This window comes from Astyanax mexicanus, chromosome 11 (genome assembly GCF_023375975.1).
Source record: "Astyanax mexicanus isolate ESR-SI-001 chromosome 11, AstMex3_surface, whole genome shotgun sequence".
Classification (NCBI taxonomy): Eukaryota; Metazoa; Chordata; class Actinopteri; order Characiformes; family Acestrorhamphidae; genus Astyanax; species Astyanax mexicanus.
The window spans coordinates 27,037,840-27,052,395 of NC_064418.1; the positions used below are offsets into that span (position 1 = coordinate 27,037,840).

The 14,556-nt window shown below is 39.2% G+C and overlaps 1 protein-coding gene across 6 annotated transcripts in view; it reads right to left on the reverse strand.

The window, feature by feature from the left end:
* myo1b (myosin IB) overlaps positions 1-14,556 on the reverse strand; it is a 113,591-nt gene that overhangs the window by 7,553 nt on the left and 91,482 nt on the right. For 2 of the 6 annotated variants that reach the window (XM_049484735.1, XM_049484736.1), the window contains exons 15-25: positions 14,065-14,127; positions 13,266-13,466; positions 12,586-12,812; positions 11,196-11,396; positions 9,297-9,390; positions 7,162-7,311; positions 6,908-6,976; positions 5,671-5,757; positions 5,304-5,390; positions 3,112-3,198; positions 747-833 (exon numbers count right to left, since the gene is read on the reverse strand). In XM_049484735.1, coding sequence (XP_049340692.1) covers positions 747-833; positions 3,112-3,198; positions 5,304-5,390; positions 5,671-5,757; positions 6,908-6,976; positions 7,162-7,311; positions 9,297-9,390; positions 11,196-11,396; positions 12,586-12,812; positions 13,266-13,466; positions 14,065-14,127 — 1,353 coding nt within the window. The remainder of the gene's footprint in view (positions 1-746; positions 834-3,111; positions 3,199-5,303; positions 5,391-5,670; positions 5,758-6,907; positions 6,977-7,161; positions 7,312-9,296; positions 9,391-11,195; positions 11,397-12,585; positions 12,813-13,265; positions 13,467-14,064; positions 14,128-14,556) is intronic. The other 4 variants (XM_022668578.2, XM_022668580.2, XM_049484737.1 and 1 more) reach the window with 4 other exon arrangements.

A 14,556-nucleotide genomic window follows, 5' to 3' on the forward strand; every position in this document is an offset into this window, starting at 1 on the left:
CTGAAACTCGACCAGTTCAGTAACAGCAGAGTTTAGTAACACACACACACACACACACCTCGTGCTAGATTTAACGTTCATTTGTGTCGAATTCAGCACCCCCGCCAGGAAAAGGAGGGAAAAGGGGGTGCTGAATTCGGCACAACACCGGTCATTAGGACGCTATGTGGAGTGGCTGTGTTCTGATCACTGCTCAATAATAACATTTATTACAAGTAATTCTCCTATTCGTCAGTCTTTGACATTTTCTTTTAGTTTTTATTATTTGACGAAAAGTGTAATACATTTCGTCATAGTTTTTCGTTTTCAAGTATTTATTTTTATTTTGTTTTCGTCTCGATTTCGCCATGAAAAATAGGTCATCAACAAAGTTTTTTCATCATAGTATTCCTTTATGAAATGAACACTAGCAATGTGCCAGTAGGTTCATCTTTATGTCTAGACAAGCTATACATTTGGACATATAATGACAATTATTATTATTTATTATTCCAATAATTCTTTGATTCCTGCCTTTATGTTATCCACTATGCTATGCATTTCAAAAGCATGTACGTAAATGCCAGCATGTTTGGCTGGGTTCCGTTCAGGGAGGATAAACAGTACTAAGCAGACCTGTGACCAAAGGAGAGCAGGAGGCTAATTAGGTTAGTGACACCTTGAGGCTGGCTGTTAGTGAGATTTTTTGTCCCCATTGATAGGGAAGCTCAGGATGGGACAAAGCCAACGTGCTAGATGGCAGGTACCTTAAGTCCCAACCAGTAGGCCCAAATGACAGCGACGGCGTGCTTACGCCTGGCCTCCTCCTTCAGTCGCTTTAGCTCTCTGCGTGCCTGTGAGAGAGGGAGGGAGGGAGGGAGGGAGAGGGGTGAGGAATGCAGAAGAGAGTGAAGCTGTTGAAAACAAAGTAGAGCAGTACCAAAGAAGGGGCACACAACCAGCCTAGAGAAAGAGCAAACAGGTGGGCACACGTTGCACAAAAGCTACAGCGCATATCCCATTACCAGTCCTGTCAGTAGCCTGTGGTACAATCCTCAGTCAGCTGTTGGGTTTGAATGCATTTAAATCACTAAGAGCACCCTAGGGCTGCACAGTATAGCCCATCAGCTGCCAGTCATTAAAATAATATTGACAAAATACATTTAAGAGATATTTATATCATCACAGAAGGCTGCAAAACGTGAAAAGTAATTTTTTACTTCTTATTTCTTATGAACAGCCTTATGAGCACCACTTTACATTTTATATTTCAAAACACTGATTTAAAAAACATTTCGTTGAATTTCAATGGAAGACAATTAAGCCAGCCATTTAAAATGTCATATCGTTTTCACCAGTGTTTTCATTACATGGTGTCAAAACAGCACATCACGTTTATAGTAATCAGTAGTTATAGTAATATACTAATTTAATAGCAAGGTCCTATTTTGTCCATACTGTGCAGCACTAAAGTGCACAATGCTAATCTCATTTGTAACACACAATTTCTTCTCAGTGGACTGAATAAATGGGTTCTGCCCATCATACACACAGCAACACAAACCACCTTAAAACCTACTCAAAAAGGCACTTTTAAGAACAAAATAAGACCACCTAAACAGCAAAAGCAAAATGATTCAAGCAGATCATGCAGGCAGAGGTTGTGAACAGAATGGAATTGAATGGAACAATGGAATGAAAGTATGCCTAGCTATAGTCACTGTCATGCAAAACCTAAATTTTCTTCATTTTTAACAATTTTCACTTTTAAATATTATACAGCTCTGGAAAAAAAATCATAAAGTTTTAAGTTCAGAAATCAATACTTGGTGGAATAACCCTGGTTTTATACATCTTGGCATGTTCTCCTCCACCAGTCTTACACACTGCTTTTGGATAACTTTATGCCACTCCTGGTGCAAAAATTTAAGCAGTTCAGCTTGGTTTGATGGCTTGTAAGCACCCATCTTCCTCTTGATTATATTCTCAGAGGTTTTCAATTTGCTAAAATCAAAGAAACTCATTATTTTTATGTGGTCTCTTATTTTTTTTCCAGAGCTGTATACACACACAGTCAGGTCACAATATTTTGTAACTACACTTACTGACTGTTCACTGACCATATAGAATTGTGGATCAGACAGCAGTGCTCCTAGAATTTAAATCACATTAGTGTTTAGAGTCCTGATGTAGGACTAGAGGATGACCACCACATACTGCACAGCAAACTAGTTAAGAGTGTCTGACAGAGTGGACACAGTGTTTAAAAGCTGTGTCTGATCCACTTGTACCAGCACAAAACACACTTCTTACACACCGCCACCATGTCTGTGTCACTACAGTGCTGAGAAATAGCACCCAAATAATACCCAAATAATACCTGCTCTGTGGTGGTCCAAAGATGTCCTGACTATCACAGAATGTGGGGAAAAGAGGATAAAAAAGCATGCAGGGAACAGAAGGAATACAGTCTTTAATTCTAAAAAAAAAAAAAAAAAAAACTGTGCTCCTACCCGGTCAGTGGAGCGTGTGGATAAAATAACGAAAAGGAGTTGGTCATAATATTGTGACCTGACTGTGCATCAAAATCTCATAATAAACGGACCAATAAGAACATGGCCATTTTGGATTAGATTAGCAACAGGGATGATAATCTAAACTCATTGAGACTCTTATAGACCTGATGCTTTGGCCTTGACCCAGTGCACTAGCTCGTGAAATAACCCACTTTGGCCAGGGAGAGGTGCTCACAGTAGTGCCAGCCTGCTGTGTGGGAATCGGTCAGCCGCCTAGGAGCCCGTCTGGATGAGCTTTAATCCATCGGCGGTCAGAGAAAAGAGGCTTAAAGGACTGGATCCTGCCCCGCCCCCACCATCCTCACAAACCCACCACTGTGAGCTACCTCACTCGTTTACCTTTTTCTTAATATCAGCTAATATGCACATGCAGGTCCTGTTTAAGAGAGCCGGTTCTAAGCTATGGGACTGTATCTCAGCATGTACTGTATGGCAGATGGGATGGGTTCCAGGACATTGTAATGGGGTCTTCACAACCTGTGATGCATGCTGAGGTGTGAGGTTGGGTTAAAAGGTTAAAGAAGCCATGGAGGCTGGTCACTCATGCTGTGAATACCTTGGTTCCTTGCCAGCCTGCCCATATGATGGACACGGCCTGTTTACTCCGTGCCGCATACCTTAACCGCCGCACTTCTTTCCGAGCCTTGATTAGATGATGTTCAGTGCATTTCAGAGGGGAAGTAAAGAAGCATTAAGAACAGTGGTTAGCGCCAAAGGTCAGACAAGGCTGTTTAGAGGAAAAAGATTTAAGGAGACAGACCATAAAGACATATCATGCAAAGTGCAGAGTGATGCAGGCCTATATACAGACAGTTTTTAATTGCAGACGGGATTGTTTAAAATTTACCCAGTGCAAGGTATGTTTTATCCAATATATAAATCTTTCTGGTTAAAACAAAATGTCATAAAATAACATACATACTAGAGATGCATTGAGTATTCAGTAAAAGAATAAATAATAATAATTAAACCAAAAATAGCAACAAGTTAGTTTGAATAAGTAAAAAGACAGAATGTGGGCCCTATTTTAGCCATCTATAGCGCCCTGGTCAGTTGCGGGTGTGTCTTTGGTCTTTTTGTCTTTGGTATCATTAGGGTGCAATAAATATGCTTTGCGCATCTCAAAACGCACAAAAGATGTGTACTAATTCTCTTAATTAATCATGTGTGTGTTTTGGCATAACATGCAACAAACCAATCAGTGTGCCAGTAGTCATTCCCTTTAAGAGGCAGACGTGCTCTGACTTTGGCGCATTCCTATCTTAAGAGCGCTGTGCTTTGTGCCTCTCAGTAGAGGATACTGACCTGACATGTTCACGCTGTGAAGGTACACCAGCAGCTCATATTTAATGGAACAGCAGTGTTATTTTATTCTTTATACTGTTTATTGTTTATGTAAAAGCTGGGTTTGCAACACTGACCAACTGACATTGGTTTTACTTTCAAATCATGAAAAAACAGCACACATATCCTTTATATAAGAAAATGTTTGATTAACTTACAGGTCCTTACTCATCTTAATTTATTTAACTGAAGTTTTACATCTGTAGCCCATGTGTAGCTCCACCGTACGTCTCCAGAAGCGAGCAACATTTTAGAGTGCTGTAGGAGACTTTAATGAATTAATATTTTTTATATTTTAATAAATGTGACCTGGTGATAAGAAACTAACAGTACGTAACATATAGCTTTATAGATCTGTGTATCACATTTTTTGAAGTTTTGAATAATTGACGGGCAGTGCAAGATGTAAGAGCCCGGTGGCAATGTGCTTTGATGTTTTTGAAACATAAAAAAATATATATAAAAGTGATTTTCAGTTAAATGATAGAGACGTGAAACGGGGTGTTGACGGGGTGTAAGATAGCAACGAGCATTGTGACACGCCTTTTGCAGGGTGTACAATAGAACCCTTTATGTTCAATAAAAATTTGAAGACTGTAGTTACGTAATTGTTTTTTTTTAAACTATTTAATTTATGCAATAGTGAAAAAATGGTGCAACCCTTGTTAGTATGTTAGTAATTTCATTAATTGTTTGGTTAAATTATCTGCTTTGAGATTTGCTGCAACACGGAACTTCATGATGCATCATCTCCAGCTCTGTTTATTATTCTGGACTGAATGTAACTGGAGAAGAAGTCACTGAATGTTCTGGAATCATATTGGCTGGGACAAAGCTGGCAATACATAAGAATCATTGCAAGGTACTGCATGTCAAGGTAGACAACTAAACCTTTTTTGATGCTTATCTAGCCATGTGAATCCAGCAATGGTAGAAAGCTTAAAGATAACACTCCTGAGACAAATGAGTATTTTCCAAAGAGCTGATAAGAACAGTGGCCTTGTCTGTGGATGACGTTCATGGATTTTGGTTTTGTTTTGACTTGAACGTGAATGCAGGCACCAGCTGTACTGCTTGGTTTGTTAATAAAAGAAAGAAATTATACTGTAAAAAATGGAAACATGTAAATCATCCAACAAATAATATGGTATAGTTAATTTTTTTTACAGCCTGCATGGAAAAATCAAAAACAAACATTAAAATAAATAAATAAATAAAAGTTAGTATGAATCCTTCCCAAATGCTACCTACTGAATGAACAAGCAAAAGTATATTATTAGTTGAACACCCAACTACAGGAAGTTAGTGGATGATTGGACAGCACAGTTTATTACTGGATGAGGGGTGAAGCGATGGAGGGGGCTAACTAACTGGGGTTAACATCATGGCAGGCTGGTTAAATACCTTAGTTCCCAGCCAGGCTGCCCAAATGACAGAAACCGCGCGTTTATTCCGAGCTTCATCCTTTAGACGCCGCAGTTCCCAGCGAGCCTGCAGAGGTTGGCCGAAAAAGTCAGGCAACAGCAGATACAGGAGAAGAGAAGATATAGAGAGATATAGAAAGGTGTACAGAAAGTATAGAAAGAGCAGACTGAGAGTGATAACAGTGATAACTGCAGAATTGAGACAAGCAGCAAAGTTTCAATCAGAAGCGTAAGCAGTGGTGCTGTTCTGTAAACCAACTGTGTGTACCCTTGGCAAAGGCCAGAGAAGTTTAGGCACCATGACCTAAAACCTGCAAATGCAAATGTGAGAAAAGAAGAGCCAGTACCTGTGTTCCATGCCAATAGGCTGAAATAGTGGTCACTGCTTCTTTGCATCTCTTCTGGTACTTCAGTTCACGCAGGATCTTGCGGGCCTGGAGAAAGAACCGAACAGGCTAGTAAGGTAAAGAAACCAATAGCTAAATTCTCAGTGACACAGTGCTCGAAATATCCTAAAGGCATCAACAGGGTTCTTGCTCCATTTTAAAAGTCAAATTTAATGCTTTTTAAGACCTTTAAATAAATAAAGGCCCAAAATGTAGTCATAACATCTTAAGTAAAAAATATTTAATTGTATTGATAATTAAAACTTAATGTTTCCCATTTGTTATCAATTTTCTTTATCAATTTAGCTCCAATGCTATTGTTAGCTAGCTCTCCGCTAACCCTAGTTTTCTTCCCAGTAATGTAGCTAACTTGCCACTAACGTTTTTATGTTAGCTAGTCTGCCACTAATGTTAACTCTGCTAACCTTAGTTCTCTCCCATTAAAGTTAGCAAGTTCTACACTAACCTTAGTTCTCTCACCGGTAACATTAGCTACCTCGCCGCTAGCGTTAGTATGTTAGCTAGCCCACCACTAATGTTAGCTAGCTCTACACTAACCTTAATTCTCTCCCCAGTAACGTTAGCTAGCTCGTTGCTGATGGTAGCATTGCTAACCTTAGTTCTCTCACAAGGAACGTTAGGTAACTCACCGCTAACATTAGTATGTTAGCTAGCTCGCCGCTAATTTTAACTCCGCTAACCTTAGTTCTCTTACCAGTAGCGTTAGCTAACTCACTGCTAACATTAGTATGTTACCTAGCTCGGCGCTAGTGTTAACTCCGCTAATCTTAGTAACTCTCCCCAGTAACATTAGCTAGTTCGCCACTGATGTTAGCTAGCTCTACGCTAACCTTAGTTCTCTCACCAGTAACATTAACTAACTCGCCGCTAACGTTAGAATGTTAGCCAGCTCACCACTAATGTTAGCTAGCTCTACGCTAACCTTAGTTCTCTCCACAGTATCGTTAGTTGGCTCGCCGCTGATGTTAACTCCGCTAACCTTAGTTCTCTCACCAGGAACGTTAGCTAACTCAATGCTAGCGTTAGTATGTTAGCCAGCTCACTGCTAATGTTAAATCTGCTAACCTTAGTTCTCTCCCCGTTAACGTTAGCTAGCTCTCCTCTAATTTTAGCTAGCTCTACGCTAACCAAGTGTACTATTCAGTAATCAAGTGTACTGTTCCAGCTTCGCTCGTACCTTCCAGCCTCTGATGAAAGACTGAACCACAATGGAGGAGCTCTTGATCTTCTTGTACTTTTGCTGTTGCTGCAGTCAAAAAGAGAAAACAGAAATCCACAGAGTATAAAATGTCCATCAACACGTAAGAAAAGCAGGTTACCAGCTATATATCTATTACCATAAAAAGAAGAAATGTATGTAGAAAGAATCTCTAAATTTCAACACCAATGTGTTTATTGACAAAAGTTTAAGAATAAGGAATCTAAACTTACAGCATATCTTCGGTACCAGGCAGACACCACCACCTGGCTCTTCTTCAACAGTAGGAAGTGGGTGCGGCACTTCCAGCCACGGTAGATCTTCTGGATGAGTGTGGCCAAGTCCTCCAAACACTGCCGTCTCTTCTCTTCCAGGAAGAACAGCTAAAAGAAAGGAGAGCCTCATTACAGGGCTGCATAATATATCAGTTCAGCATCATCAGCACAACGTGTGCATATGCAATAGTCATTCTGCAGGATATGCAGTCTCAAATAAAATAAAATATCATGCTAGATACAAATAAAAAAAATCACACTGTTCTGATGTTACATGAACTATGTAGCAGAGGCAATATGCTCAATATTTGGGAATAAATTGAATATTTGGCAACCAAGGTTATTTAGCTAAAAATGGCAAAAAAGCAAAGACTGAATAATTAATATAAAAAAAAGACTAATTTATTTATCAGTCATCATTCCTAATGCACTGTTTCTTTCAACGCAATTATTTTTTTAAGAATCAGAAGTGGCTATTTATTCTATCTGGAGGTGAAAAAAATGAACAAAATGAATTTAAAAATCTATGAAACACAAAGATCAATATTCAGCCTTTGCCCAATATTCATTTGTTTGTTATTATTTTTTTTTATTATTAACACTCTATGGCTATAACCACTATTTTTGGTTATTGCACTCTCCCTATAATATTTGAATACTAATTTATAAATATATTATCTCAGAAATATATCACTCTGTCCAAAAAAATTAGGAGTAGGTGTCTATTGTCATTTTGTCTATGGGTGGAGCCATCCTCCAAACCCACACAGGATGCAATGTGAGCAACTGGTAACATAAGAACATATATATATATAGATGTTTAAATATTAAGATATATATTTTTTCATTCTCATTTATTTACTAAAGACTTTTTTTTCCTTTGCTGCTTTGGGGCAACATTATGCAGATAGAATATTTTTGTGAGGAAAGTAATACTGAAACATTGGTTATAAAATTCATACAATATCAAAGATGGTAGGGATTGTTATTGCTGTGGGACTGCTTCTTCACACTTTATTATATCAGACAATATTAACACTATAACAATGAGTACTTGTCTATTGAGCAGAAATGCCTATACTAATATATATTACTAGTATATTTTTAACATACAGAATCATCATTACTAAATTATAACCTAATCTAAAGAGACTAAAAGTACCAGCGACCTCAGTTATATCCTTTTTCATATTACATGCGCTGAAAGATATTATTGGTGACAAGTGCCAAGACCAACAACAGACATTATAAATCTAAATCTAGCCAAACTGGAACCAACATGTTCTGTGATTGGGCCAATATTGACAATAGCTGCCAAGTCTGCCCTACCCCTAGCAACCATGTCTAGCAGATAGCTAAATAAAACCGCTTTCTCAGACACAGCCTGAGCTGGGGGCCGGGGCTGGGACTCCACAGAGAGCTGGGGGGAGCCTGAAAAAGATCCCACGCTGATAGAACTTTGATTGGACAGCTGGAGATTACAGAGGTGGAATGCGAATGGATAAGATGAAACACTCTTGGCATTTTTAGCCATCCATGATGTTAACGTTTCAGGAGAGAGGAGTCCATGTAACAGGAGGACTTCTCCATCACTCCTCTGGAGCTCCTCCGCTACAATCTGCTTTCCCATGCTAACTGACAAACAGAGGAATGTATAAGTGAAACCATGTGACTGCTTGTTTTTTCTTGCTTTTTTCAGGAGAGAGGTTGATAATTATATTAGAACAGCTCAGAGGAGTGCAACTTCCTGCTTAAAAAAGCTTTTAAAAACTCAGCCAAGACTCTAATATGCTGAGTATCTACCGAGCTGCTCTAATCATCGGCCTAATTCTCATATTAGCCTTTCATTTATGGCATTATTAAACCTTCTAAAGCCATGCCATGTGCTGATTTTGGATCTGGACGTGTGCCAGATCATGCTTTTGTGGTGGTTATAAATCCTATTTGTGGATCCCTTTAAGCTCTATATCCCACAACCACATCTGTGTTATTTGAGGTATACCACATTAGAACCATTTTATCCCAATTCTCAGGATTTAGGAGGTAAAAGAGCCCTGTTTCTTCAACATCCAAAGGAACATAATACTACTCACGGTTCTGGGATTCCTGATGAAGATTTTGGAGCGTCCATAGGCAAACTCTTCTTCTGGTACCTCCAAGCCTTTCAAGAGAACCTCCACACCTTCCCTATATTTGCACAGATATGTACATATATTACTTTGTGAACACCAAAGGTTTTTGCAGAGTATGTGTAGGTATGGGGAATTAAGACTTAATACTTTTAAAAGGAGAACTTCGGTGTAAAGTTGACTTTTGGTTTAGTAAAACATGATAAAAAGTACTTACATTTGTTGAATACCCCACCTCTGCTCTCCTACAGCTTCCTGAGATACAATAATCTTGTGCTTGTGCCTTTTTGCTGCACAGTACAGCGGCCGCATCAGCCAGCGCCAGGAGGCAGGCTATGCAGAGTCTATGTATATATGTCTGTCATTATCAGTACAGTGATGGCGGCATCCGGAGCTGAAAGCTAGAGTTATGGGATGTAAACAGTGTTTTTAATTAACTTATTGCGCACTTTAAAAGTTATTAATGCCTCGATTTAAATGTCAGGACTTTACGGATTCTACCAAGGAGTTGTGGAGCTACTTTGAGCCTGGATAACAGTGTAAAAAATGATTTATTGGGGCAAAATATGCCCCGATACGGCCGTTGTATAGAGTGCTGGGCAAAAAGCACAAAATTACTGGATCTCAAGAAGCTGTAGGAGAGCTGAGGTGGGCTATTTAACAAAGGTAAGTACGTTTTAATATGTTTTACTACACCCAACTTTAATTTTACACCGGAGTTCTCCTTTAAAGCCAGATAAAATGTCTTTAAAAAAATAAAAAATTTAGACAACTGTCACAATGAAAGTATCAAAAAGCACTTAACACTAATATAAGTTTACAGACTAAATACAGATTTTCTTAGAAAACAAACAAAACGTTTCAAACAAATATAAATGATCGGTTTTGCACAGACAAAATTGAATACAATTTATATTCATACACTGAAAATAGGTTTCAGTGCAAAACTGGGGTTGTCGTACACATATCTACAGTCTTCTCATGCCTATGGTAAAGTTTATGCTAGTTAAAAGCAAGTAATGAATGTACCTAAAAATAGAAAAAAATAAAAAAATGTGGTTGGTTCTGCTTAGTACAGTCAGTAAACTAACTTCCATAACAAAATATATCATTGCAATTTTGCAAAAATAAAGACAAAATTGTATGAACTGTATTCTTAGCATTTTTAAGATTTTGGGAGATGGATTTAAGACATTTTAAGACAAATTCTGGCCATTTTTTAGAATTAATTTAGGACTTTTAAAGGAGCTGCAGAAACAAAGCAATGAATCAAACTGAGATATTGTGGTATGATTTCATAAAAAAAAGAACTGTATGGGAGTTTCCATTCATTGATTTCCCAGACTGAATCATAATGACTTCATGCCTTTGATGGCTTACAGAACAGCTATGCCGTCCTCACATTTGATAGGAATCAGATTTCCACATTTCTGTAATATATGACTCACTATCCAGTGGTGACACAGTCAGTGTGAGCGATCTCTGCCCTGGCATGTTTGTTATTGAATACAGCTGGATTCAAAAGAGCCTGTGGATAAGGTCTGTCACACAGTTGCCCTAGATAAGCAGCATAACCAAACCAGACATGTTGACATAACTGTCTACCTGCAGGATATTGTGCGAGTTCTCCCTGAACAAGACAAGGCAGGTTTAGGTCATCCGAGCAGAAAAAAACAGACAAAATATATCTAAACTCATAAACTGAGGTCAGACATCTGACAGTGTTGAGAAAGGTTGTATATTGAAGTCAGTATTCAGTCAGTGTCCAGAGGTGTATTTAGAGAGACAGTCTGCGTTGGCTCAAACATAGATAACCTTCAAAACTCCTAAATTCTAACAAGCCCAACAGTTCAATGGTCTAACCTTGCAGGACCCTTCCAGTGGGGCCAGGTCTGCTTGCAGAGCATCTTGTAGCGCTCCAGGCAGGGCTCATAGGCCTGCCGGAAGGCATAACCTGCTCGCCTCACACGGACGTTTTCCATCAGTCCAAGGTAGCGCACCTGGTGGCACACCAGCGAATCTGTGAAGACCTGGGATGCCTTCTTGTCGTTTGGCTTGATGCATCTGAAAATGCAAAAAACAATGCAAACAAACAAGGTTAGTGGTTATTGATTAGTTTAGACTATGATTATTAATGTTTCTTTACCTGCTGTATCACCACCATGCCATAACCATGCTATGATCAAGTTACCACCACAGACAATTTTGGCACTTGTAAAATTAAACCTAGCAATTCAACTGTAAAGTATGTCTACTGGCATATTATAATTCCATTACTAAAATGACTGGTTAGGTTAAAAACACTAGGGTGTTTACATAAAAAAAATCTGTCAATCAATCAGTCCATCACCATTAAAATAATTTGATTAAAAAGTTACTGAAGGTGTATTTTTGGTGTAATTTTCTTCAGGTAAAGGTACATAGGGGAATTTGTTTTAGGAAATGTTTTAGAGGTGCTCACAAGACACTAACGTGTGCCCACTTTATATTAAGTGCTGAGCATCGGATACTAATAGGAAAAAACACAGTTTACTGGGCCACATAGTACCTTACTACATAGTATCTTGTGCTCACCACTTAATACATGGTATTCATTACTTAGTATGTGATACTCACTACATAGTATCTTGTGCTCACCACTTAATACATGGTATTCATTACTTAGTATGTGATACTCACTACATAGTATCTTGTGCTTACCACTTGTGCTGGGTATCGTCTAAAATTTTTTATATTTTCATATTGATACCGGTTCAATTATTTGAATTGGATACCAATACACATACTGTAGTTTTTTCGCTATCTTTTTAATAACTACAAAAAATACAAAAAGCGTTAATTGTTCTTACACAATATATGTATTAAACAATCAACATAAGTGGAGAATAAGAGAAAGTGAGAGAGAGAGAGAGAGAGACAACGCGAATGGGTTAGAGAGCAGGAGATGGACAGCACAAGTGTGCAAGAGAGAGACAGATCAAGTGCCTGAGAGGTTTCAGCACAGTGGCGGTGTGTTGACCTTGTTACTGTGCACACTCTTCGTTTCTGTTCATCATGGAACCGTTGCATTTTTTTTTTTACCTTGCTGCATGTGCTCTCCGCATTTATTTATATCGAATTCTGATACCCAGCCCTACCACTTAGTATCTGGTGCTCAATTGTATCTAAAAAAAAAAAAACACCATGTCCTTTTTACATGAAAAGGAAATGCACTCAGTTCAGTTCCCTGCTGTGCATTAAAGTCTGGACTCACCTTATGTAGTTGGGGTTTTTGGTTTGTAGGTTCTTCATGAGTGTCCCCACTGAGGCTTTGAACTGGAAGCCAGCTGTAGGAGGCCTCTTCAGGTTGACCTTGGCAGGGTTGCCCTCTGGGAAAAGTAGCTTCATGAGGCTGTGGTTGGCCTTGTACATAGCCTGGGACAGGTCTCTGTACAGCAGGTCGTTGTTTTTGTCCACAAAGCCCTCTACTCGATACAGCACCTACACGGGCAGCAAATCACAGTCAATTACACAGTTTCCCATGCTTTGGTTTTGAGCACATTCTGTGGTTTTAGTCGAACTGATTTATGTCCAGTGTTTCCAGTTCCCCAGAGTGATTAAAGGCCTTCCAAAGCTGATTCATAGGGATTCTAGGCAGCATGCTATAAATAAACTCTGATGTGTTATTGTAATTGCTTACATTATCATAATGGGGGAGTTAAACATTACATAGTACTCTATAATATTACTGTTGTGCAAACCGTCCTCCAAGGGGGGAAGAGTAAGCTGTTAATGGTGTGACTCAAATGATTTCCCAAGCTTTCCCAAGATTTAACAACTTATCTGAAACAACATGAGTCTAACATGGACTAAAGCACGGTTTGTATTATGTGATGATTAATGCATTCAGTTTAAGTGGTGGTGGAAGGGGGTTGGGTGTACAGATAAGCTCACCTTGCCAGCATAGTGCTGGATGCGGAAGCAGCTGTGAGGCAGACTGTGATCAGTGAGGAACTTTGAGTTTTTGCTTAGCCGGCTCTCAAAGTGCTGGTGTTCAGCACAGATGGTGTTCAGCTTGTCCAGGAAGGTCTCGTCAGTCACTGTGCCTGGCCGCAGACATTCCTCGTCAAGCATTGCCAAGATACCATTCTGATTCTGAAGGAAAAGGATTTTATTAGGAATAGAAAAATACAGTACACAAGAACACAACAATTTAATAAAAACAAAAATGAGATTCTTCGACACTGACTGTCCACCAGGCTCACAGTAAGGTGGCATAAACTATTGGAATTTGTCAAGGCCTGACAATGGGTACCAGATGGATGCTGCAGACAGCTCAATGGGTGGTAATGACTGTGACTGGTGGTGTCCGGCTAGAAGTGTCCATTCAAACAGAAAGACAACTCTTGACAGAAACTGGTGTTGTGCAGTGGATAACACCACTACCTGCCAGTGAGCTAACCACCATATTGTGTGGAAGACTGTGGTTCAATTCCCAGCCTGGGTGACTGGATGCTGCGCTACACCAGACAAGAGACTTTGGCCCAGATTCCTAACACTACATGCCATAAATGTAAATTAAAATCACAGTAGACCCACATGCATACCTGCAGGTCAGTACATCATTCTTTTAGCTCTACAGGACATTGCAAAAGTCCTGAGGACACAATACTTATTCCCTTATTATCTGACATGTCAATATGTATGCAACTTTTATTTAAAATAAAATAAAAATAAAATCAACATGACTTACATTTTCAATGAGGTCACAGATGATGGCATTGTTGAAATACTCAATGTTGGTCCATTCAATGCCCTACAAGATTGAAGAAACATGAAAATGAACAAGTTTGCTTTATAGCTCTTAAAGTTTTAAAGTATCTTAAAGTCATATTTTCACATACACATGCAAACCTGAAAAGTTTAAGGTATAACCCACACAAGCTTTCTACACCTGGCCCGCTAAAGAGACACACTAAATATCTACATGATGCCAACACTTGGCAGCCAAGACACAGCTGAGATGATGTTTTGGTCAATTGAACCAAACACGAGTCTCATCTGCCAGGCTCCAGTAACAACCCACAACATGGATCCACTGTGAACGTAATGAGCTGGAAAATTGCTGTAGGCTAATTGGGCTATGTGAACAGCTTCAGGAGGAGGGGACGAGTGCTAGTGGGAGGCCATGTGGTGGAAGGGGAATCTACGCTATGGATAGGGTCGACTGCTCCCCAGATCCCCA